At 56.1% G+C, this 22,096-nt stretch overlaps 1 protein-coding gene across 2 annotated transcripts in view; it reads left to right on the forward strand.

Annotated features, from left to right (window-relative positions):
- ITGA5 (integrin subunit alpha 5) overlaps positions 1 to 5,751 on the forward strand; it is a 62,604-nt gene extending 56,853 nt beyond the window's left edge. For both annotated transcript variants that reach the window (XM_075902077.2, XM_075902076.2), the window contains exons 28-30: positions 1,311 to 1,412; positions 2,761 to 2,883; positions 3,382 to 5,751. In XM_075902077.2, coding sequence (XP_075758192.2) covers positions 1,311 to 1,412; positions 2,761 to 2,883; positions 3,382 to 3,465 — 309 coding nt within the window. In that variant the 3' untranslated portion in view covers positions 3,466 to 5,751. The remainder of the gene's footprint in view (positions 1 to 1,310; positions 1,413 to 2,760; positions 2,884 to 3,381) is intronic.
- The last annotated feature ends 16,345 nt before the right edge of the window (positions 5,752 to 22,096 follow it).

A 22,096-nucleotide genomic window follows, 5' to 3' on the forward strand; every position in this document is an offset into this window, starting at 1 on the left:
AGTTCGGTATGCATACATTACCCCGCTAGTTCGAACTAGCGGGGTAGTGTAGACATACCCTGAGTCAGTTCCAGCCCTGGGGGCCTGTGTGACCCCCCCTCCCCCATTTGCCAGGCTCTGGGCAGGCTGGATCCTCTGCCTGGGCAGCAGCCCCAGGTCACACAGCCCCTGTCCTGCCCTGGGGTCTCTCCAGGAGCACCCAGTTCTCCACTGTTCCCTTCCCCTTGGACTCTGCCCAGATCCGTCCTGCCTGGGCAGGGTCATGGTGTCTTCCTCCTCCAGACCGACTCGCGAGAACCGCTCTGGGCAGCAGCAAGTGGCACATGGCGCCTACCGGCCCCGCCCCCACCCCCACCCCCACCAATGCCCCTGCCTGCCCAGCTGCTGCCCCGCCCCCAGCAAGGCCCCTGCCGGCCCCGCCCCCAGCAAGGCCCCTGCCTGCCCAGCTGCTGCCCAGTCCCCCACCAAGGCCCCTGCCTGCCCAGTCCCCAGCAAGGGCTGGGGCCCCTCTGCCAGCCTCTCTCGATGTGCAGGGATAGCGCTACCTAGTGGCCATCCCAGCCCCTGCTCTTGCCGCTGCTGCACTGTAAATTCATACCTGTGTGCCCAGCGTCCCTGCCTGCAGCCTGGTTGGCTCGGCCCTCTCCTCACCCCAGCCTGGGTCCTGTCCCACTTCAGCTACTGACGGGCAGCACCCGCCCTGGCGCCCCGGCTTAGTGTGGCCGCCTGCCGCTGGGGCCCTTCCAGCTAAGCAGGGTCAGCCCTGGCCAGTCTGAAGCTGGGAGTCCTGCCAAGGGCAGCTGGGGGCTGTAGGAAGCCCTGGGGCTGCTCCCCCCTTTCCTTTGTGCTGCCCCAAGTGCAGCATGGGGGCTGTGCTGCAGTGCGGGTGCCCTGGGAGGGGCCAGCTGCGGGGGGAGGTGTGAAACCAGGGTCTGGGCCCTTCTGGGGGAGACTTGGGGCACCAGCCCTGCTGTTCTGGCCCCTGGGGCTGCTCCAGACACCCTGCGGCTCCAGCTAAATGCAGGATTCCTCTCCCTGTCCTGCCCCATGGGGTGAGCCATTCCCCCTCCCCCCCAGAGGTAGCTGCAGCTGGCAGAGGCCCTCCAGGGCTGTTAGCTGCCCTGTGTTACCGACTCCACTGCTCGCTGGCCCTGAGGCCTAGGGACACCGATTGCCCTGACATCTGGGCCATGCGTGAGTGCTGATTGGTGGTGGTGCCTGGCCCGCCCTCTCCCTGGGCCAGGGCGCTCGCCACCCTCCAGGTCCTCTCGCTGCACATGGCTGACGTGCCCCTTGGGGTTTGTCTGCAGAAGGAGAACCAGCCCCAGGCCCTGCAGTGCGAGGTCAGGTACCAGGTCGACAGGATGCCCTACAAGATCCAGCCCCAGGAGTACCCCAGCGAGGCTTTGAAGGTCAGTGGCTGCCCGTGGGCCATGTAGAAGGAGTGGGGCACAGTGGGTGGGGGGGAGGTGGCTGGGGCAGCGTCAAAGCCCAGACCAGGCCCAGGTGAGTGGAGCCTGCAGCAAACCCATCCTGAGCCAATGACTAGCGGGGTGTGTGGGAGGGAGGGAGAGCGAGCTCCTTCCCCTCCGCTCAGCACCTGGGGCTGGCTGCTCAGCTCAGTGAGCCGGGGTGGCCCCCAGGCCCTAGGGCGGAGCTAGGGGGCTCTGCGCCGCAGGGGGCTGGGATGTCATGGGGGGCAGGGAGCGGACGGGGGTCTCTGTGGGGATGGTGCTGTTGTTGGGAGCGGAAGGGGGTTTCTCTAGGGGCGCTGCACCACCAGAAATAATGGACCTGAGCTATCGAGTGCGCCTGGTCATTAAACTCCCCGGCGTGCCTGCCCTGGGTGGGCTCAGTGCCAGTGCTGCCCGCTGCCCCGACCTCCCTGCACTTTGCTCTGGGTGATGTCTGAGTATCCTGTGGGGGCGCTGCACTCCAGTGCTGGGCATGGCGCCCTTTGGGCATGGCGCTCCCTGGCTGCGCTCCAGTGCTGGGCATGGCGCTCCCTGGCTGCACTCCAGTGCTGGGCATGGCGCTCCCTGGCTGCGCTCCAGTGCTGGGCATGGCGCTCCCTGGCTGCACTCCAGTGCTGGGCATGGCGCTCCCTGGCTGCACTCCAGTGCTGGGCATGGCGCTCCCTGGCTGCGCTCCAGTGCTGGGCATGGCGCTCCCTGGCTGCGCTCCAGTGCTGGGCATGGCGCCCCTTGGGCATGGCGCTCCCTGGCTGCGCTCCAGTGCTGGGCATGGCGCCCCTTGGGCATGGCGCTCCCTGGCTGCGCTCCAGTGCTGGGCATGGCGCCCCTTGGGCATGGCGCTCCCTGGCTGCGCTCCAGTGCTGGGCATGGCGCCCCTTGGGCATGGCGCTCCCTGGCTGCGCTCCAGTGCTGGGCATGGCGCCCCTTGGGCATGGCGCTCCCTGGCTGCGCTCCAGTGCTGGGCATGGCGCCCTTTGGGCACGGCGCTCCCTGGCTGCGCTCCAGTGCTGGGCATGGCGCCCCTTGGGCACGGCGCTCCCTGGCTGCGCTCCAGTGCTGGGCATGGCGCCCTTTGGGCACGGCGCTCCCTGGCTGCACTCCAGTGCTGGGCATGGCACCCTTTGCATGCCCCTTTGGGCACCCTAGAGAATGCTGCAGATGGCGTCCGGCCCAGCCCTACCCAGCAGTGCCCAGCATGGGGGTCAGGAGAGCAGGCAGCTGTGGGCAGAGGGGAGGGGGTTCCCCAGCTCCTGCCTTACCCCTCCCCATCTCATGGCATTGGCAGGTCACCACGGCGATTCAATGGGCGAAACCAGAGAGCAGCCAGGGGGTCCCGCTGTGGATCATCATCCTGGCCATCCTGCTCGGGCTGCTGCTCCTGGCGCTGCTCATCTACGTGCTGTACAAGGTGAGGGGCTGGGGTAGGCCGGGGCCCAGCAGCTTCCAGCTTCCTGGCTGGCCCCTGTGAGCAGCTGCAATGGGGCTGGCAGAGCTCCCAGCTCAGCAGGCCTCGCTGCAGCATCGGGCAGTGGTCATGCCAGCTGGAGGGCAGGAGCTTTGCGCTGCCCATGGGCATCAGCTGTTCCCCGGGAGGTTCTGAGCCAGCGGGCCGGGGCCTCAACGCCCTGGAGCAGCCACCAGTCCCCATGTGAGGCCTGCCCTGGCGAGACGTTACACTGGCCCGGGGGGAGCTCTCCAGAGTGGGACAGAGGGACGGAGCCAGGGAGGGGAGGTGCCAGCTCCGAAAGGGCAAGCAAGGGGCTCCCAGAAATAACTCCCCTTGGGACTCAGGGATCGGGGTCGGTGCCTGGCTCTTGGTGGGAGCGGGGCTGGAAGACAGGGCACGCTCCGGGTGCTTGGGAGGTACTGCCTTGTGCGCTCACTGCCCTGCCTCTTGTCTCTGCAGCTGGGGTTTTTCAAACGCTCCCTGCCCTACGGCACGGCCATGGAGAAGGCTCAGCTGAAGCCACAGGCGGCCTCAGAGGCATAGCGGGGCCAGGGCCGCCCGGCTGCCCTACGCATCTGGGCTCTGTCTGTCTGTCTGTCTTGTTTGCTTTTGCCGGCGTGGCTGCCTCAGAGCGGCATCGGGGAGGGGCGGCGCGGCCTGGCACAGCAAGGACGGGCTGCACCCAGCAAGCTTGCCAATGGGGCAGAGACAGACCCAAGGGGGCCCCACCAGGGGTGGCCATGAGCTGAGCCCCCAGGACTGCAGCAGCAGATGGAGAACACCCTGCCTGCTCTGTGCCCATGGGGGTGGCATCTCCACCTCCCCTCGGCACTAGACCCTGGCAGCTGCCTACTGCCCCCCGAGGGCGCCCCGGCAGGTCAGACCCTGAGGGCTGCGCTCTCTAGCCACGGGCAATACTTGAAGGCTGCCAGGAGGCCGTTGGTCTCTGTGGAGCCGTGGGCTCCTCCCGTGGCACAGCGTGAAGCGCGTTCCTCTGTCCATCCGTCCGGCGTTGGCACAGGGTTGTGGAGTCTGAACTGGACAGTTTACAAGCTGCCCGTCCACTCGGACATGCCAAAGCGAGGCTGGACAAGCACAATCGCCCCATCCAGTCGCTGCCACGGAGCTGGGCGGGACTTCCTGCCTTCCCCAGCCCACTTCCTGTCGGTGGCAGCTCCCTTGAGGACACAATGGGCATTTCCAGCCACGGGTCCTCGGGGCCACACTCAGCGATGCCAAAGATTGCAGCATAGGAAGCCAAAGCCATGGTCCGCCAGCTGCGCCCGCGCCGGCACTGAGCTCGCAGCTGCCAGGTGGGGCAATGGGGCAGGGCGGCCCAAGGCTGTGGCCAGGAATTCTGGGCTCTAATTTAAAGTCTCTCCAAGTGCAATAAACCCTTCGACGTCAGTATTAATCTTCTTAATTATCAGGAATTTTCTCGTGTGGTTGGAGGTCTGGCCCAGGTGCTCCCCGCTTTGCACTGACCCCACGCTGTAGGGCCAGCCCCCTCCCCAGCCCGAACCCTGCTTGCAGCGTCTCTAAGTTATTATGTTGTGTCTCCAGTGTGAAATCCCGGCATGGCCCTGCGCTGCCCTCCAATGCTGGCCCTCAGGAATGGCCGGGCTGCGTTGGGCACAGCCTGGCAGGACCCCCAGGGGCAGAGCTGGTTTTTTCCTGGTGTTCCTGTGTGTCCCCCCGCAATCTCGGCAGGCTCTGCTATGGAAAGGGTGGTGCCAGAGCAGACTACTCTGCCCATCGCCCCCAGGACTGACTGCGCCAGAGCTGGTGCCTACCCTGCAGCCGACTCCTCACAGCCCGGTCCCAGCGCTCGCTCCCAGACCACACCAGCTGAAGTACTGGCCCTAGCTCTTCGGGGATGGGGGTCTGAGGAGTGGCGGGGCTCCGCATAGGCACTGCATGGAAAGGGCAGATGCTGCCCTAGTGGAACAGCCCGGATGCCAGCAGACAGGACAGTCTGGCTACTGGCAGAGCCTGGGACGTGACCGGTCATGCTGCCAGATGCTAGCCTGGCCCCCCCTCCCGTCACTGTCTCACCCTTCTCAGGGCTGGGATCCCGGGCCCGGACCCTGCCTCTCGGCTCTGGTGGGTTCAGCTGAGCCTGAGGCGTGCGTGGTAACTGGTGCTCCAGCAGCCGCACTGGAGACCAGGCCTGGCCACAGCTGCCCCGGGACCCAAGACCTGGCAAATTATCTTCATTTCTCTCCCCCCAGCCATGGAGCAGGGTGGGATACTGGGGTGTAGGGGGGCTCTGACCCCTGGATTCTCACCCCAGCTTGGCCCATTGGGGTCAGGGCTCAGCTAAATCCTCAGCCCTGAGGCGCTCCCAGGGCAGGGGCAGCCAAGAGCCTAAATTGCACTACAGCCGTCCTCCCTGCTGGGGCGGGGGCCTCCCTTGGTATTTATCCTGCCACTTTATACGGGCTGTTCAGAACAGCCCCCAGCCCCCCTCCTGCTCCTGCTTGGGCCAAGCAGGCTCATTTTAGAAGCCAGGTCTTCATGGGGTGGATCCCAGCTGCGGAGGCCAGAGCCCGTAGTGCCCCATGGTGCTGTGTATTGGGGGACAGTCCTTGGGACTGGTGCCCGCCTATGGCGGACGCTCCCCTCCCCCTTTATTCTGTGATTCGCTGTTGGTTTGACAGAAGGGGGGGCTTTTAAAAACAGATCGTGTTCTCTCTCCGTTCAAGGATAAGTGACTGGGGGCAGGGGGCTATTGTCACTAATTGGTTGGGGGGGGGATCCAGCTTCCAGCCTCAGGGAGGCACTCACTCTCTATTGTTATTTTATTATTAAATGTGTCCCAAAGACGCCTCCTGGCCTGGTTATTGACAGCTGCGCCTTGGTCACTGTCGTGATTAGGGCACGTGAGCAGTATGGCCTGCACTGGAGAGAAAGGAAAGGGCCTGTGTGTGTCTAGGGGTGTGTACACAAGTGTGCACAACTGCCCCCTGCTGGATAGGATGGGACCTGTGTGCACCTAAGGGTGTGTCTAGACTATAGAGTTTTGTCGACAAAAGTAGACTTTTGTCGACAAAACTATACCTGCGTCTATATTACTGCTGAGTTCTGTCGACATAACGTCGACAGAACTCAGCAGTTTTGTCGACGCTAGTAAACCTCATTTTACGAGGCATAACACCTTCTGTCGACAGAGTTCTGTTGACAGAAGGTGTTATTGCATCTAGGGTTGTGTCTAGACTACAGGGTTTTGAACTGAATGTAGTCTAGATGCTCTTTGTTGACAGTATCTGTCGACAAAAGTTCTGTCGACAAAAGCCTGTAGTCTAGACGTACCGTGTGTGTGTGTGTGTGTGCGCGCGCGCGTGCGCTATTGCCCCCTGCTGGATAGAATGGCTCCTGTGTGTGCCTAGGGAAGTGTGCAATACTGCCCTCTGCTGGACAGGATGGGACCTGTGTGTCCACATGCACCCCTGCCCCTTGCTGCAGCACATGGGACTAATGTGCTCCACTGCCCCCCCCCTCCCCTCTGCAAACAGGATGGGACCTACTTGGGCTACTGCACATGCTATGCCCCCTGCTGGAGAGTGTGGGAATGTGATGACACGTGCACCAGCCACCCAGCAGTATCCCCAAAGCCTGATGGGCTGCCCAGGCTTCCTATACAAGGCGTGGGGGGAGAGGGGCCTAAGAACGAGCTCCCCAAACACCATCCCACTAGTCAACTAAGCTAGGCAATAGCAGAGCTCAGCAATCCAGTCTGTGGGGCTGTGTCTAGACTGGCCAGTTTTTCCGGAAAATCAGCCGCTTTTCCAGAAAAACTTGCCAGCTGTCTACACTGGCCGCTTGCATTTCCGCAAAAGCACTGACTTCCTACTGTCTGAAATCAGTGCTTCTTGTGGAAATACTGTGCTGCTCCCATTCGGGCAAAAGTCCTTTTTGCGCAAAACTTTTGCGCAAAAGGGCCAGTGTAGACAGCTCAGATTTGTTCTCCGCAAAAAAGCCCCAATCGCGAAAATGACGATTGGGGCTTTTTTGCACAAAAGCACGTCTAGATTGGCCACAGACGCTTTTCCGCAAAAAGTGCTTTAGCAGAAGAGCGTCCTGCCAATCTAGACACTCTGTTCTGAAAATGCTTTTACCGGAAAACTTTTCCGTTCTGGAAAATCCTGCCAGTCTAGACATAGCCCTGGAGTCTAGCCCCAAGCTGTGCCTTGCTCAAACAGCAGCAGCGCTTGCCTCACTCCAGCTTCTCACCCTCAGCCCAGCACTTTGCACAGTCACCTGGGTGTGGGGGACCCTGGCTTGATTCCCCCTCTGACAGGGACCCTGGTCCTGCTCTTTTGCCCCATCCCCCAGGGGAGGGGCCTAGAGCCTGGGTGAGGGGCTGTTCAAGGTGCTCTCCCTGTTCTAGCCCAGTCATTCAGGGCACTCACCTGGGCAGTGGGATGCCCCTGTGCAAACCCCTTCTCATCAGGCCAAGGGGGCATTAACCTGGGTCTTCTACAGGAGTAGATTTGCTGGGGCCTAGGGAGCAACTTCACTTCATGGGTCCTGGTCTTGTGCCCTGCATGCTACCCCCTAGAAGCCAGGGCCAGTGTTTTGTGCTGAACATTGTGTTACAATTGGACTATGGGGGGTTATAGCACCTTGGGCAGGCTCCAGAAAGAAAACGGTTGAGAATCCTACAGCACAGGTGTGAGCCCTGGACTGAAGCATCTGCAAATGCAGGGCTGGGAGGGCCTGGACCTTTCCTTTCTAAACCCTGGGTCCCTTTTGTTACTCTGCTCTGCACTCTCCCGTTTGCATCCTCCAGACGTGCCTGTGCTCATCTCCCTCCCTCCCCTGAGAGATGTGGCCCAGTGGGCTAACTGGGCTGGGGTCTGGCAGTGGAAGTGAGGGTCCAGCTCCCTGTGCTCACTGGCAGCAATGGAGCAACATGACCCCAGCTCGCACTGCTCTCCTAAGCACATCGCTGCACTTCCTGATGGACAGTGCAGGGAGATGGTCCTGCGCCTCCCCGCAGCGACAGAGCAAAGAGGTCTGGGGTTGCATTGCTTCACTTGCCCCACTGCTGCTGGTGTGTGTGGATGGTTGCTATGGGCACTACCAGGTCCCCTAGTAGTCCATGGGGGGCCCAGAGGCTCTGGCCCCTATGGCTGCTGGCTGGTCCCTTGCCCCTCCTGCCCATGGGATTGGGACACATGCCCCTAAAAGTCACCTCTTTTTAATATGCCCCAGAACTGTAGTAGCTTTTCCACAGCTGTGTCATGGTACTGACTTGGCATCCACCATAACCTGCAGCACCTTTGCAACGGTGTCACCGTCGAGCCAGTTCATTTTGTAGTCGTGCATGGCTTTTGCTCCTGGGGGGAATTCTGCACCGCTGCAGACATGTGGAATTCGTGTGTCCCACAGTTCCCCCACCCCCCAGAAAATGCATTTCTGCCTCAGAAGTGCTGCAGTTCTGCCTTTCGCCACCAGAGGTCACTGCCGTGCCACAAAAACCAGTAGCAGGCACCCAGCCTTAGTCTGGTGCCACAGCATCCTCTGGTGGGCAAATGAGAGACCTGCAGCATTTCTGGAGCAGAAATGTATCTTGGGGTGAGGGGGGAGAAACTATTCCATGCCTGCCCAGTGCTGCAGATTTCCCCCAGGAGCAGCAATTCATTACAGCCTCCTGCCTGCAGAGCCAGGTTTAGACAGAGCGGGGCACAGGGGACTGCTGGGGGGGTCACACACTGAGGTTCAGAATTGCTGGGTGGGTGCAGGGAGACGTGGGGATGGGGAGACAGGGGCAAATGCACCTGACTCAATGGGAGAGGCTTGGGGTCCTAACAATCCTGCCTCTTCCCCCCCCCCAAAGAAAGCATGATGCATACTTCTCCCATTCACACTCCTTACCTCTCCCTGGCACCTGCATTACCCTGTCTCCCCCAAGCCTCTGCAAGTGTTGCATGCCCATTCTTGCAGGTTCAGTGTAACTACACTGGCATTTCCCCTCCGTGTTCCCTTGAGACAACACACTCAAGCTGCTCAGCTCCCAACATCCCCTGCCTCTCACTGCCCCAAGCAGGGTTTTATGGGTGTGTAGCTCCCAGCCTTACCAGTGATACCTGCAGCCACGGGCCAGCTGCTGGGGTTGTGTTCTCTCTAGGAGCAGTGATGTGCAGCCATTACCAGTGACCACTCAGAACTTCTAAAATAGCACGTTTGTTCCAAGGACAAAAGCATTCCATTGAGCCCTCAGCAAACAACCTAAGTGCCAACCTGCATGCTGACTGCTCCCAGAGGGCGCCTGCCAGTCTCAGTAGGCCCATGTAGGCTGGAGTCTTTCCAGCTGCTGAGCTAGAGAGAAGGGCCATGTCAGTCTGAACCCCGCCTTGTTACAGCAATACCCCTCGTTAAGGCTGTTCTCCCATCTGACACTCTGAGTGCAGAAGATGAGGACCCGGAAAAGATTTTTAAAATACCCAGCCACTAAAGGTTTCTGTTTAAAATCTCCCCAAGATCTTGGCTTGGTATTTCTGCCACTGCCTAAAGGCAAAACCCCCTTTGAGAACCTAGGAAGACATAGTTGGGAATTTCTTCCTGTGGGTACCCTCAAGCTCTTTAAGCCTCCCTTTGGAGAGAGCTTGAAAAAGGTGTAATTTTTCTTAATATCTGCCCTTGCAGTCTTAGGCACACGCGCACAGAACCTCCTGCCTTCCAGGACACAGGAATCAGATCATGGTCTTAAAAAGGTGATTTTTATTAACAAAGAAAACACACTTGGTGAAACATTTCTTGGTTGTTACGCATTACAGAGCAACTGAAAAAAGATTAAAACACAGAGAATTGCTTCCCTGGGATTCAGCTTGGAAAGTTACAGTGTAAGGGGGTAATATATATGTTCAGCAAAGAGAAGCCCAACAAACCCAAAAATAAAATACGCTGATCATGTTTAACTAAACATTCCCTATTCTACTCACATATCTGTTGCTCCAAGATTTAGTCCTTCCCTAGGCACGGATATCACTGATTCCTCCAGAACTATTTTCCTGGCTTAATTCTTGTCTCCCAGGCTTTGCTCTGGTCATACAAAGACTGGCACAGGAAGATCACTGCTTCCAATTCAAAAGATCACACTGTTTTCATTAGCTCTCCTGGCTTCCTGCCAACTCACTTCTTGTTTCCCTAGCATTCCTGGAGACTCTCTAGGACTCACTATCCATGGGTTTAACCCTTACAGGCAGGACAATTAGGGTTAGCTTTCAAAAGTGAACCACTGTGAAGACTTTAATCCATTGCAAGGCTGGAATGTGCAGAAAAGAGTAGTATCCCTCCCATTCATCACTGCCCTGTTGTCTCCAAAGTGCCCAGTTTGGTTCTTGGTAGAGCTCCCCTTTCCCTGCCCCAAGTTTCATACCAGCGCTGACCTCAGGGCTACACTGTGGGCCCTAAAGCTCCTGCCGACAGCTGCCACGGCTGTCCCGCCCATCCTGCAGTGACCCTAACCCTAAGCAAACAGATTTCCCTTCTCTCAGTTACTGCCTTCACCCAATGACTGAAAGGGACTTGGGCCCTGGGCTGCCTTCCTCAGTGGTAGAAAATGCTTATGGCAGGGCTCTCATCTGCCCCAGGAACAGCCTGATGGTCTGAATTCTTGCTACCTGCCATGTCTTCTCAAATGTACCCTATGGGGGCAGGCTCTCTAGCCCAAGCCACCAGGGAAGGCTTAATAGTCACCACCGCAGCCCGCAGGGAGACATGTAAGTGTAAGAGTGGGCTTGGCCTGGGTGAGTCTGGGGCTTCCCTGGACCCCAGACTCCCAATGCACAGAGCCAGCCCCCCAAGCCCACACACCTTCCATAGGAAGGAGCAGCAGGACCACGCTCCTCCACAGTTTCCTCCCTTGTTCTTCTGGCCTCAAAGAATCCCTCTCTGGAAAGCAGGCATGGGAGTCTAGTACCCCAGCCAAACGTGCTGACCCACATGGTAGCAGAGGCCATTGTGGCACCCCAGAAATCCCATTCGGCCTCACTTCACTTCAAAAGACTCGCCATGTGGAAACGCTCTGCTTTCGGCAAACCCTCCCCATTCTCTTATGCCTCGAAGTAGGAAACATGCACGCGCACACACATGGGAGCTGGCCTAGGCGTGTGGCTCGGCCCGAGGTCTGAGTGGTATCTGGGATGGGGAGCCAGGAGAGTCTCAGACCCTGAGGCTGCTCCCAGCAATCAGCGAGGCGGGCACTGGATGCAGTCACCAGGCAGCTCCTCAGTGAGCTCTTGAGGGACCAAAGGAGCTTGTGAGATTCAGACCCCACTGACACTTCCCAGGAAGAATACCCCACGCCCCGTACAGCCAGCAGCACCCCTCTACTGCCTCCCCCTCCCCCCAATTGCTTCCTGCCCATCACACTTGTCCCCTTTCCATAGATCCCACCCAGCTTGGTTCATTTCTCCTCAGTCCCTTCTAGTAGGGTTGCCAGGTGACCGGTTTTAATTGCATCTTCTGTCCAGTAAAAAACCTCTCAGACAGAAGGCCAACGGGGACATTTTTCCTCTGCTCCCCCTGCCATGTCTGGCAGGGGGAGCAGGGAGTGTGGGAATTTAAAGGCACAGCGACCTTTAAATCCCCCAGGTTTTTTTGTTTTGTTTTTTGCTCAACCCATTTTTTCCCTGCCATGTTCGTGATTTTTTGTGAAAATATCTGGCAACCTTACCTTCTACCTGCCCCAACTGCCACCCATCCAACACCACCCTGCACTGCAAGCTAAGCCCTTTGGCTCCTTGCACCCCACAGCCTCCAATCGATCCACTCTATTTCAGAGAGTAGATTTTGTCGTACGCTGATATGACCCTCACAGTTTATAACAGAAAAAGAGGGAGAGGGGCAGTACCTGTTAATAGCAGTGCCGGTGCTAAGGAGGGTAATTAAGTGCGCTGGAAGTGTCCTTAGCTTTCAATGTCACTTGGGTGTGGAATGTAAGGAAAGCAGGTTTAATAATGGCTTAAACAAAGACCTGAACTGAGGACTCCCTCAGCCTTCTGCTGTCAGCTCCCAGTATCCCCTGAGTCAGGAGCCTCTCCCCTCAAGTCCCTCTGCCGGAAATGCCAGCGGAGAGGAGCTAGAGCCCCCAAGGGAGCCTGGAGCAAAGGGGGATGTGGGGCAGGGGAGATGGACTCGAACCCACCCCAGCCACTCCAGGATGACAAGAAGGGAGCCAAGGCCTGGCATAAACTGGGCTGGAGCATGGTCCCCTTGAAGGCCCAGGCTCACCACTGACCAGGAAAAAAACCTGACCCAAGCCCACCTCATGCCTGGCTCTGCCTCTGCCTCACCAGGGGGACTCTCCTAATCCACAGCCCCTCCAATCCAGCCTCCTGCACTCCAAGTCAGGGAGCTGGGGTCAGAGGTCACTTACCAGAGGTCCCATTCAGGCAGAAGGATGGTGGATCGGAGAAGAGCGATTCTGTGCCTTCTGGCCCTGGGACACTCTGGCCCTGACCCTGAAGCCCACATGCTGTGGGGGAGGGTGGCAGGGCAGGTGCTGTGCAAATGGCCCCTCCCCAGCCCCCGGGGCTGGGCCCTGGTGCTCAGGGGAATATCTGACTCGGGAGTCACAGAGCTTGCGAAAGGGGTTGGTGCCCCCAGGACAATGTGTATGTCCTGCCGGTCACAGCTTGCCCCTGTCGCTCCAGGAGCCGGCCCCATCACAGTCCTAGTTTCTGAATCAACTAGATTCAGAAACTAGATAAGAAACTAGGAAAGAAGCTTCCCTTTGGACTAAGGAGCTGCTCCCCTTAAACATCATAAAATACCAATAAAATTAACTAGTTCAGATCTTATGCAGCAAATCTCCGCTCCTCACATCCGACTAGCTCCAGGGGCCAGATCGAGCATCAAAACTTCAGCTAATTAGGAGAATGGCAACGTGTGGGGCTGCAGCGCCACCTAGTGGGCATGGGAGTAATTGCCTTCTTCTGGACCGGCCTGCGCTGCTTGGGCATAGAATCCTAGAATCCCAGGGCTGGAGGAGACCTCAGGAGTCATCAAGTCCAGCCCCCTGCCCAAAGCAGGACCAACCCCAACTAAATCATCCCAGCCAGGGCTTTGTCAAGCCGAGACTTAACCACCTCTAGGGATGGAGATTCCACCCCCTCCCTAGGGAACCCAGCCCAGCGCTTCCTCACCCTCCTAGGGAAATAGTTTTTCCTAATATCCAACCTAAACCTCCCCCACTGTAATGTGAGCCCATTGCTCCTTGTTCTGCCATCCGTCACTCCTGAGAACAGCCTCTCACCTTTCTCTTTGGAACCTCCCTTCAGGAAGCTGAAGGGAGGGGCAGAGGTAGGGCAGCATGCCCAGCCTCCCTGGAGCACCAGGGAAGGAGGGGCAAAGAGGGAAGGGGAGCATGTGTGCAGCGCGGCTCCTGATGGTTCCAGCCTCCCCGGACAGGCAGAGCCAGCCCAAGCTATGGCTGACTGAGCTACTGCCCAGGGTACCTCATTGTAGGGGGCGCCATGCAGGGCTGCTGGACCAGGGAGGGGCGGGGCCACGCATGTGCCAGTGCCCCGGGGGCCTGGGGCGCAGGGGCACTGCACCCGGAGGTGGGGCCGTGCATGCTCTGCACACCCGGGGTGCACAAATGGCTTGGGCCAGCCCTGCAGACAGGAGTACCAAGAGGGCAGGCGCTGGGGGCAGCAATACTCCACTCCCAGAACACCTACAGTAGCCACTCTGGGGGCAGAGTGTAGGCGTGACCAGACTGGGGGGTTGGGAAGGCAGAGCCTTCCCTTGACTTAGCCACCATATGCCCATGGTTAGAGAGTAGCACCCCCCACAACCTGTGGAAGAGGGAAGCAGGGAAATGGAAACCAGAAGAGACCAATCTCCCCAGTGATTCCAAGGGGCAGAGGCCTAGGTGAAGAAAAAATTCCCCTGCCTTAACAAAGTGTTGTCCATGCCTTCAATATGACCAGTAACAGGAGGCTCAGGCTGCATAGTTACCAAACCTCTCGGAAGCCCTTAGCTTCCCCAAAAGGACGTTACTCTTCTAGCAAAAGTAATAGTGGGAAAGGAGAAAACTCCACAGGGACTCCTCCTCACGCTCACATAGGTGACTCTGAATTCTCTCAGTCTTCAAAGGGAACTTCAAAGAGATGCCCAGCAGCAAAGCCACAGGGGTCTGTGAGCTTGCCCCTGCCCTGCAGCCTGTCTCAGCTGGCCACATTGCCGTGGTCTCTCTGTGAGGTCACCACCTCCTTAACCAATAAGCTGAGATGTTGCAAAAGGCCTTTGTGATGTCATTGCCACACTCGCCCCTGCCCTGCAGGGTTAATGTTCTGCTTCTGGCCAGCCCCTTTGCATGGTGGAGCTGCTGCCACTTAGTTGATACAGCTTCATAGACCTCAAGGCCAGAAGAGACTGTCTGATTATCCAATGAGATGCCCCTGCACATCATAGGCCTCCTGTCTGGTGCAGTAGTGAGCGTTGAACCAAAACACACTCCAGAAAGGCACTGGAAGACATTGAGATAAAGAAACCACCACTTCCCTTGGTAGTTGAATGGAAATTGATGTAGTGAGGGGTAGGGAATTGACCACATGGCTACATGTGTGAGTCTGTATCAGAAGACACATGTCCAACGCACTGTGCTAAAGTTGTGCAAGTAACTTTAATTCTGCTGTTTCCTTTAAAGGAAACATTATCCATGTATAGTTCTTATCCAGCAGTGCTCCAAGGTTCAGTCATAAAACGACATTCTTCAAGCAAAGTCCCAGGCCTAACATCCCCAGGCCCACCAAACGGGACTTAACACAATTGGCCAATAAAATTTAGCAGTCGTACAAGGAAATGTGCAGGACAAGTAGAAAGCTATGACGTGTCAGAGAGCTGGGGAGGTCAGGCCTGGCCAAAATAGGTTCAGTATATGGCATAAAGCAGCGTGCGCTTGGAGCAATCAGGATTTGCGGGTGGGGCGTCCTGACAGGACTCCTGCTTCTTCGATGATACTAATAATTCGGCTGCGTGGGTTCCTGCCTTTGTGCCCGTTTGCAGTGTTGACCATGCGCAATTAGTCAACATGGCAGACTCCGAAAGAGCCCTCAATGACCACAAAATCAGATAAAGATCGAAGGCACCAGGCCAGGTTTGTTTTAGTGGAGACACAGTCCTAGCTTCTCCGGACCAAGGGGTCTACAGTTAGGCTAACTCTGTTACACTGGACGGATTTTGTCAGTGCCAGGGGTGAGAACTGCCCCCAGATCAGCCAAAGACAACTCTTTGGGGTTCACCTTTATCCACAGGTACAAACAAGTTACACATCACCCCTGACGTATCAGGTAGCAACCCTCTGACATTACCTAGATCCACCCACCTTCTTGTTCATGGGGGTTCGATCACTCTCTGTCCTGCTGTCAGTTCAGATCCAGTCCTGAACCTGGGTCAGAACGCCTGTTATCTGTGGGGGGGAGGTGGGTCCCAAGAGGTTTCTTAGGGAGGTGTTCTGTTGTGACCCCTCGGAATGTGCTCATGGCCTGTGCGTAGCCCCTCTTAGGTCTGAATGGCTCTGGAATATCAGCCCTGTTCTCGCCAACTTCTGGGAGCAGCTTCACTCTGCTTTACATTAGCAACGTTCTGACCATTGTGTCTAGGCCTCAGGCCTCACCCCAGGCCTGTGATATGTGGGCTTATGTTTCAGGCTCTCCTCTTACTACAGCTCTCAGCCCCGTCCTTACTCTGGGAGCCAGAGCCCATCTCCTGCACAGAGGGGTTAGAACAGGGGTGGGCAATTATTTCTGATGGGGGGGGCCACTCCAAGAATTTGGAAAGTGGTCGGGGGCCGCACTCTTCCATGATATTAATGGAGGAGGTGCAGGGGGATGGATGTTGGGTGTAGAAGGGAGCTTGGGGTAGGGGAGGGAGTTTGGGTGAAAGAGGTGGTTGTGACCTGGGGCACTGGACTGGGGTGCAGGGGGTTAGATCGTAACCGAGGGCAGGGAATTGGGGTACAGGAGAGGGTGAAGGGATTTGGGTTGTGAGCTAGGCCAGGAAGGGACTATGATCTGGGGCAGGGGATTGGGGTGCCGGATCTGGGAGGGAATATGGAAACAGGAGGGGGGCAGAGGATTTGGGTATGTGAAGTAGAGGGCGGGAGTGGGTGGGGACAGAGGGTTGGGGTAGGGAGAAGCTGGGGTGCCAGAGGCAGGATCTGACCAGGAGACTTACCAGCCAGCAGCCCGTTCCTGAATCAGCCTCCCTGCCTGCCAGTGTTCCCTCTAAGCTGAGCGGCAGCACAGCTTCACAGGTGATTAATCAGCCCCGCTCAGTCAGTCAGCTCCATGCATGGAGCTCTGAGCCACTGGCTGGGCTCCATGCATGTAGCTGGCCAGAAATCGGCCAATGGGATTGTGCGGGGGGCAGAAGCAGCTCCTAAAGTTTTCCCCCTCCCCTCCGGATTCACAGTTTTTAAAGAAAAACCGCCCTGCAGCCGCATTTCTGAGCAGCGTGTGGGTGGGGTGAGGCAAGCAGAGAGCCTACGTGGGGCTCCCTGCAGCATCCACAGGCTGGACCCGGTGGCTTGGCGCATTGCGGGCCATATTTTGCCCTGGTCTGGGTTAGAGGCTCTTGGTCTCAGACACACAGAAGTCAGGAGTTTGGACCAGAAATTCCATTTGTCATTCTGCTCCTGGGCTCTGCCACAAACTCCCCCTCCAGCAACTGTGACCCAGGACCCCATCGTGTCTACATGTCTCTGTGCCCCTGCAAACATGGCAGCTGGCACATGCACCGGGGACGTGACATAGAGGCACCACCCTGCCGACCCACATATACACCTTTCTCTCCCTGAGCTCCCTGCTCCACCTCTTTTGATGGACCATGTCCCTCTCTTCCTTGGCGATTGTGAAAGTAAATCACTTTTTGATCCTCCTTGCCCCATCTTCAAATGATCCTGCATGGTCCTTCTTCTCTGGACTGCTGCTAGCCAGTTAGAGCAATCCAGTCCCAGGTAGCAGGTGTGGCCCAGCAGGGGTGGAAGGGTCATCCAATGGAATGAAATAGAAGCTATATTCATTAAAATTGGCTTAAAAGATTCATTAAAAGATGCTTTAGGCAAAATGCATCATGTAATATCTAATTTTTATAGTGCTGATCTGCTGGATGTGTATATTCTATTTCTGTGCAAATATCATTCTTCATAGAATCATAGGGTTGGAAGAGTCCTCAGGAGGTCATTGAGTCCAAACCCCTTGTATGTGAACTTAGAAATATGAAGTGTGAGTCCATTTATAAATCTAGAATTTGTAGTGGAGCCATTAGCATTACATGAGAACTGAATGGCCCCATGCTCAAGGTAATGATCTGTGAATGGTTTTGTTTTTCCTGGAAACCTGGATTGTGGTTGGTCCTGCTGTGTCCAAAGCCCATTTTGGATCTTGTACTTTTCCACTCAAGGTGAGAAAAGTTTGAACTGAACACAAAGAATTCCCATCTTGGGCAATGGGCAGGGCTCGCCGAACCACAGCGAGCCCCGCTCGCCAGCCGTGCTGTCTGGCGTTCTGCACACGCGCAGATCGCCCAAACCCGGCTCTTCCAGGTTGATCGCCACAGGTGAGTAGATTGCATTATTTGTTGAGCCCTGGCAATGGGGATATAAAGTTTGGAAACCAAAACACTAGGAGAATGCCCAGATGCCAAGAGACCCCCTACTTACCATGCAAGATGCCTGCTGGAAACATCTCAGACAGAACAGGGGAAGGATCGGGCCCAAACTAGGAGGCCGTCTAGCTTGTGAAAAAGATGATTAGTACTACAGTTAGGGTAAGCATTTGTATGTAACAAGTTCCTTAGTGTATTACATCTAATTGGCGAGGTTTGTTTATTTTGGTTTAGTAACTTACTTAGATCTGTCTGTTTTCACTTGCACTCACTTAAATCCTACTTTATATACTTAATAAAAACACTTTTGTTTATTATCAAGCCCAGTGTAAATAATTGTTACTTGGGGGAAGTGGGCACCTCTCTCTTTCATTGAGCGCAAACTCTATGAGCGTTCTCTGTGTAAAATGTTTGGCCAGGGTGCAGGTTCAGGCAGACAGCAATAAGCTGAGTTTACAGTTGCTGCCGTGTCACAGAGTTGTTCACCATTTATTTGGGGGAATGACTTTTCTGAGGTGGCTGAATCCATCCCAAGGTTTGTTGGCAGCAAGAAGGAATCTGGTGCTGAAATTCAAATGGGAAAAGGCAAAGCCACAGGGGCTGGTGCGGAAATAAGAGAGTGTCTCTTTAATGCCTCTCCAGGAGTGCTCGACAATTTGCAACATGAGGGAGGAGTGGAGGAAGCCAGCCCTGAGTTATTGCCTAGCACCCAGGGGTCTGTCCAAGCTGTGAAATGCCCAGAAGGGGGCAGATCCAGCTGTGGGACACAGGGAGAGTGTCTTGGAGGAATGCCTTCAGGAGGAGGGGGAGGTCCAAGAAGCCACTGAGGAACATGGGGGCCTGATAACTGCATGTCAACCCATTTTAAGGGGGATAAAGAGTTCAGGGCTTTCCAGGGAAGGCTGGGAGCTGAGTGCCAGCAATGGAACAGGGCGAGCTGGCCTGGAGCGGGACGAGCAGGAGTGTCTCCCCACCTTTAGCAGGGGGGCCTGGGAGAAGGGTGCTGGATCTGCATCTGCAATCCCAAAAGACCCACCTGTCAGTCAGGTTTCAAGTGAGGGGAGTGCCGGGTCTGGGCTTCTGGGAAGGGTGGGGCGCTGCTGTTCGCCTCTTAAGAATAGAATCTGGGGGACAGGAAGGTAAAAATCCCACAAAGGCTACTGGGGGGTGTGTGTGCGCTAATACACACCCCCTCCCCAGGAAGTGGTGGGAAATACCTCAACACAAGGACTCTCTTCTGCGGGGGAGGTGCATCTCCATGGCAAACTCCTGCCTCCTCCTAGCATGGAAACTTTTCCAGAGGAAAAAGGAAAGCCGATGGCTTATTACACATGTTGGTACGTGCAGGGGCGCCAGATACCACACAACCCAAAGGTGTAACCTGAGGGTGTGGTATGGTGATCCTACTTGGAAATGCCACTCTGCCGAGGGGTCGCAGGTGCCCTTCTGCCTTTTCGCACATCTATGGATCAACACAAAGGAATTCATACGGATGGTAGACCCCTTTAAATTGTGTAACACACATGATTTCAGGAGAAAACTTTGTACATGCTGGGGGCAGGAGCAAAGGAGTCCCATGAGCACACGCAGCGTCTAAGCTAAGACTTGCACACAGGCCTAGAGCACAAATATAACAAACCGACACTACTATGTGGGAGGGGAAACTGAGGCACGCCACCTCATGGCACTAATGGCTAAACGCCAAGACACCTACATTTTAAAAGCTATTGCTGCCTGCATTCGGGGGGGGCACTGCTATACCCCAACATGTTTTCAGGCCCTCGGGGGACAGGAACCCAGAACTCTGGGAAAACACCTCTGAATGACCCCACAGGGTTAACTAACATTGGGTGGTTGTGTAACCAAAGCCCAACAGAAATTTGGAACACACTGCCTCCGCACTGGACACCGTCCAACCCTTTCACCGTGAACTTAGGGGAGAGGTGTGACGCCTTCATAGTTTCGTGAAAATACATTTCTGAAAATGAATGTGCATAACTCAAACATGCCTTACGCAAAACAGGTCAAGTAACCCATCATCCAAGTGCCTGTGAGCCCCGCGCGTGTATATTCTATTGGTGTGCATGTATCATTCTGGTATGTGAAGTGAGAAATATGATGTTTAACCCTGCGTATTAATCTAGAATTTCTAGCAAGAGCCATTCAAAGGTACTTAGGGGCTCAGGACAGTGATCTATAAATGGCTCTGTTTTCCCTGTGAGCCCAAACTGTGCTTGGTCCTACTAAGACAGGGCTAGGCAAGATGTGGCCTAGGGCCCGGATCCGACCCGCCTAACACTTGGGTCTGGCCCATGGAGTGCATCTGGCCACTTCCTATTTATTTCCTGCTTCCTATTTATTTCCTGAATTTCCAGGCAGTGTCCCAAGCAGCAGGATCCTATTTAAATGGCTCCCAGCTCCTGGTTGTGGCCCTACCCCAGCAGAGGCCAGGGCCATGAGCCTTTCAAACAGCCTCAGCAACTCAGGATGTCAGCGAGGCAACACAGTTGCTGCTATTTAAGGGGCTCCCAGCTCCCAGTCCTGCTGCTACCGCGTTGCCTGGCAGCTGCCCGGGGTTTCTGCGGCTGTTTAAAAAGCTCGCAGCTCTGGCCCCTGCCGGGGCAGCACCCTGACTGGGAGCCCTTTAAATAGAGCAGCGATTCTGGGTGGTTGCCAGGCAACCACGTAGCAGTGGGGCCGTGAGCTGCAACTCCCATTGCTGTGATTTTAAGTAAAAGCCTCGGGCCCCAGACAACTCTGGGGAGAGTCTAGTCCCCTCCCCCCCCCTTCCAGGGGTAGAGCCAGCTCATGACCATGTACCAAAATTCAGTAAGAGGCCCGACTGCAAAAATGATTGCCCACCCCTATACTAAGACCTGGACCATGCCCCCGGGAGCTGGAATCCACCTTGAATTTGGTATTTTTCCCTGGGGAGAGTTAAACAAAAGGTTCCCGCCCTTGGGAAATTCCATTTAAGGAATGCGAAACAGTCTGCGTCATCTTCAGCTGGCCTTTGAAACTGCCTCACCCACCCTAAGAAGGCACAGAAGAGGCTGTTAGATCCAGGCCAGAGAAAAGATTAGCTCTGGCTTGTGAAGAACCGCATCTGAGATAAGAGCTATGTTGAGGAATAAGTTTTGTAACAACTTCCCGTAGTGTGTTAGGCTTAGCTGGGAGGTTTGTTTATTTTGGCTTAGTAACTTACATTGACCTGTCTGTTTTCACTTGCACTCGCTTTCATAAAGACACTTTTGTTTATTATCAAACCCAATGTAAATAATTGTTATGGGGCGGGCGCAAGAGGAACAGTTGTGCAACCTCTCGCTTTGATTGATAGAGAGCAAACTCGATGAGCCTTCTCTGTGCAATATTTTTCTACAGCGTACAATGGATTTATCTGGGGGTTTGGTCCTCTCTGGGGTGCTGCCAAGTCCCTAACGCTGAGCCCTCTGAGAACTGAGCTGGTTCAGTGTCTGTTACTCCGTTAGGGGGCTGTCACCCCAACTCTGTGCCTTTGCTGGGGGATTAGAGCTTCTGGCCCAGCAGGGCACCCCAGAGGGCAGGTAGGTGGTCTCAGTGATATGATTAGCACCAAAGGGAGCTCTGGGATGCAGCCTGTCACATAAACCCTAATCCCTAACCTTCAAATCTAGCCCTAACCCTGTGCAACACCCTAGCCCCATAAACCCTCATCCAAAATGTAACTCAAATGCTAAGCATAATCCTCCAACCTTAACACTAACCCCTAACCCCCACACCCACCCAAGCCCCTACCCTAACCCTAACCCCTAAAACTAACCCTACCCCTATCCCAACCCTAACTCCTAACCTGAACCCTCATCCCCTAACTCAGTGGTCCCCATCGCGGTGCCCACAGGCGCCATGGCCCAAGAGGCTACCAAGTGCAGCGCTTCATCTGCCCTTCCCCGCACAGTTGCACACCCCCCGCCCTTTACCTTGGAGCTGCCCCTCTCCGGGAGCCTCCTGCTTGCAGTACAGAGCAGGGAAGGGAGAGGAGGGTGCTTACGTCAGGGTGCCCCTCTCCCCTCCTGTAGAATATCTCCACAGAGCAAAGAGGAGACAGAGTAGGACTTGCAGTAGGCCAGGGCAGGGGTGAGTCTGCCTTAGCCCCACTGCACCACCACCCAGGAGCCACCTGAGGTCAGCAGTGTCCATCTGGAGCCAGCGCCAGTCCCCTGTCCTAGTCATGAACCCCATCCTGTGCCCCAAGCCCCTGCCCCAGGCTCAGTTCAGAGCCCCTCTCACACTCTAAATCACTTAGCCCAAGACCAGAGCCCGCGTCGCAACCCTCTGCCCGACTGATGAAAGGGAGGGAGAATAGGGGTGGGAGGGAGGATGAAGTGAGCAGGGGCAGGACCTCAGAGAAGGGACATAAAGGAGGTGGGGCCAGGGTATTTGGGAGGGAGGTAGATCTTGGATTGCACTTAAATTCAAAAAGTGATCTTGAGCTTAAAAAGGTTAGAGACCCCTGGTCTAACCCTATCCCTAATCCTACCCTCAACCTCTGACCCCAAACCCTAAACTAAAACCT

The sequence above is a fragment of the Pelodiscus sinensis genome, chromosome 31 (genome assembly GCF_052426305.1).
Source record: "Pelodiscus sinensis isolate ZL-2025 chromosome 31, ASM5242630v1, whole genome shotgun sequence".
Lineage (NCBI taxonomy): Eukaryota > Metazoa > Chordata > Testudines > Trionychidae > Pelodiscus > Pelodiscus sinensis.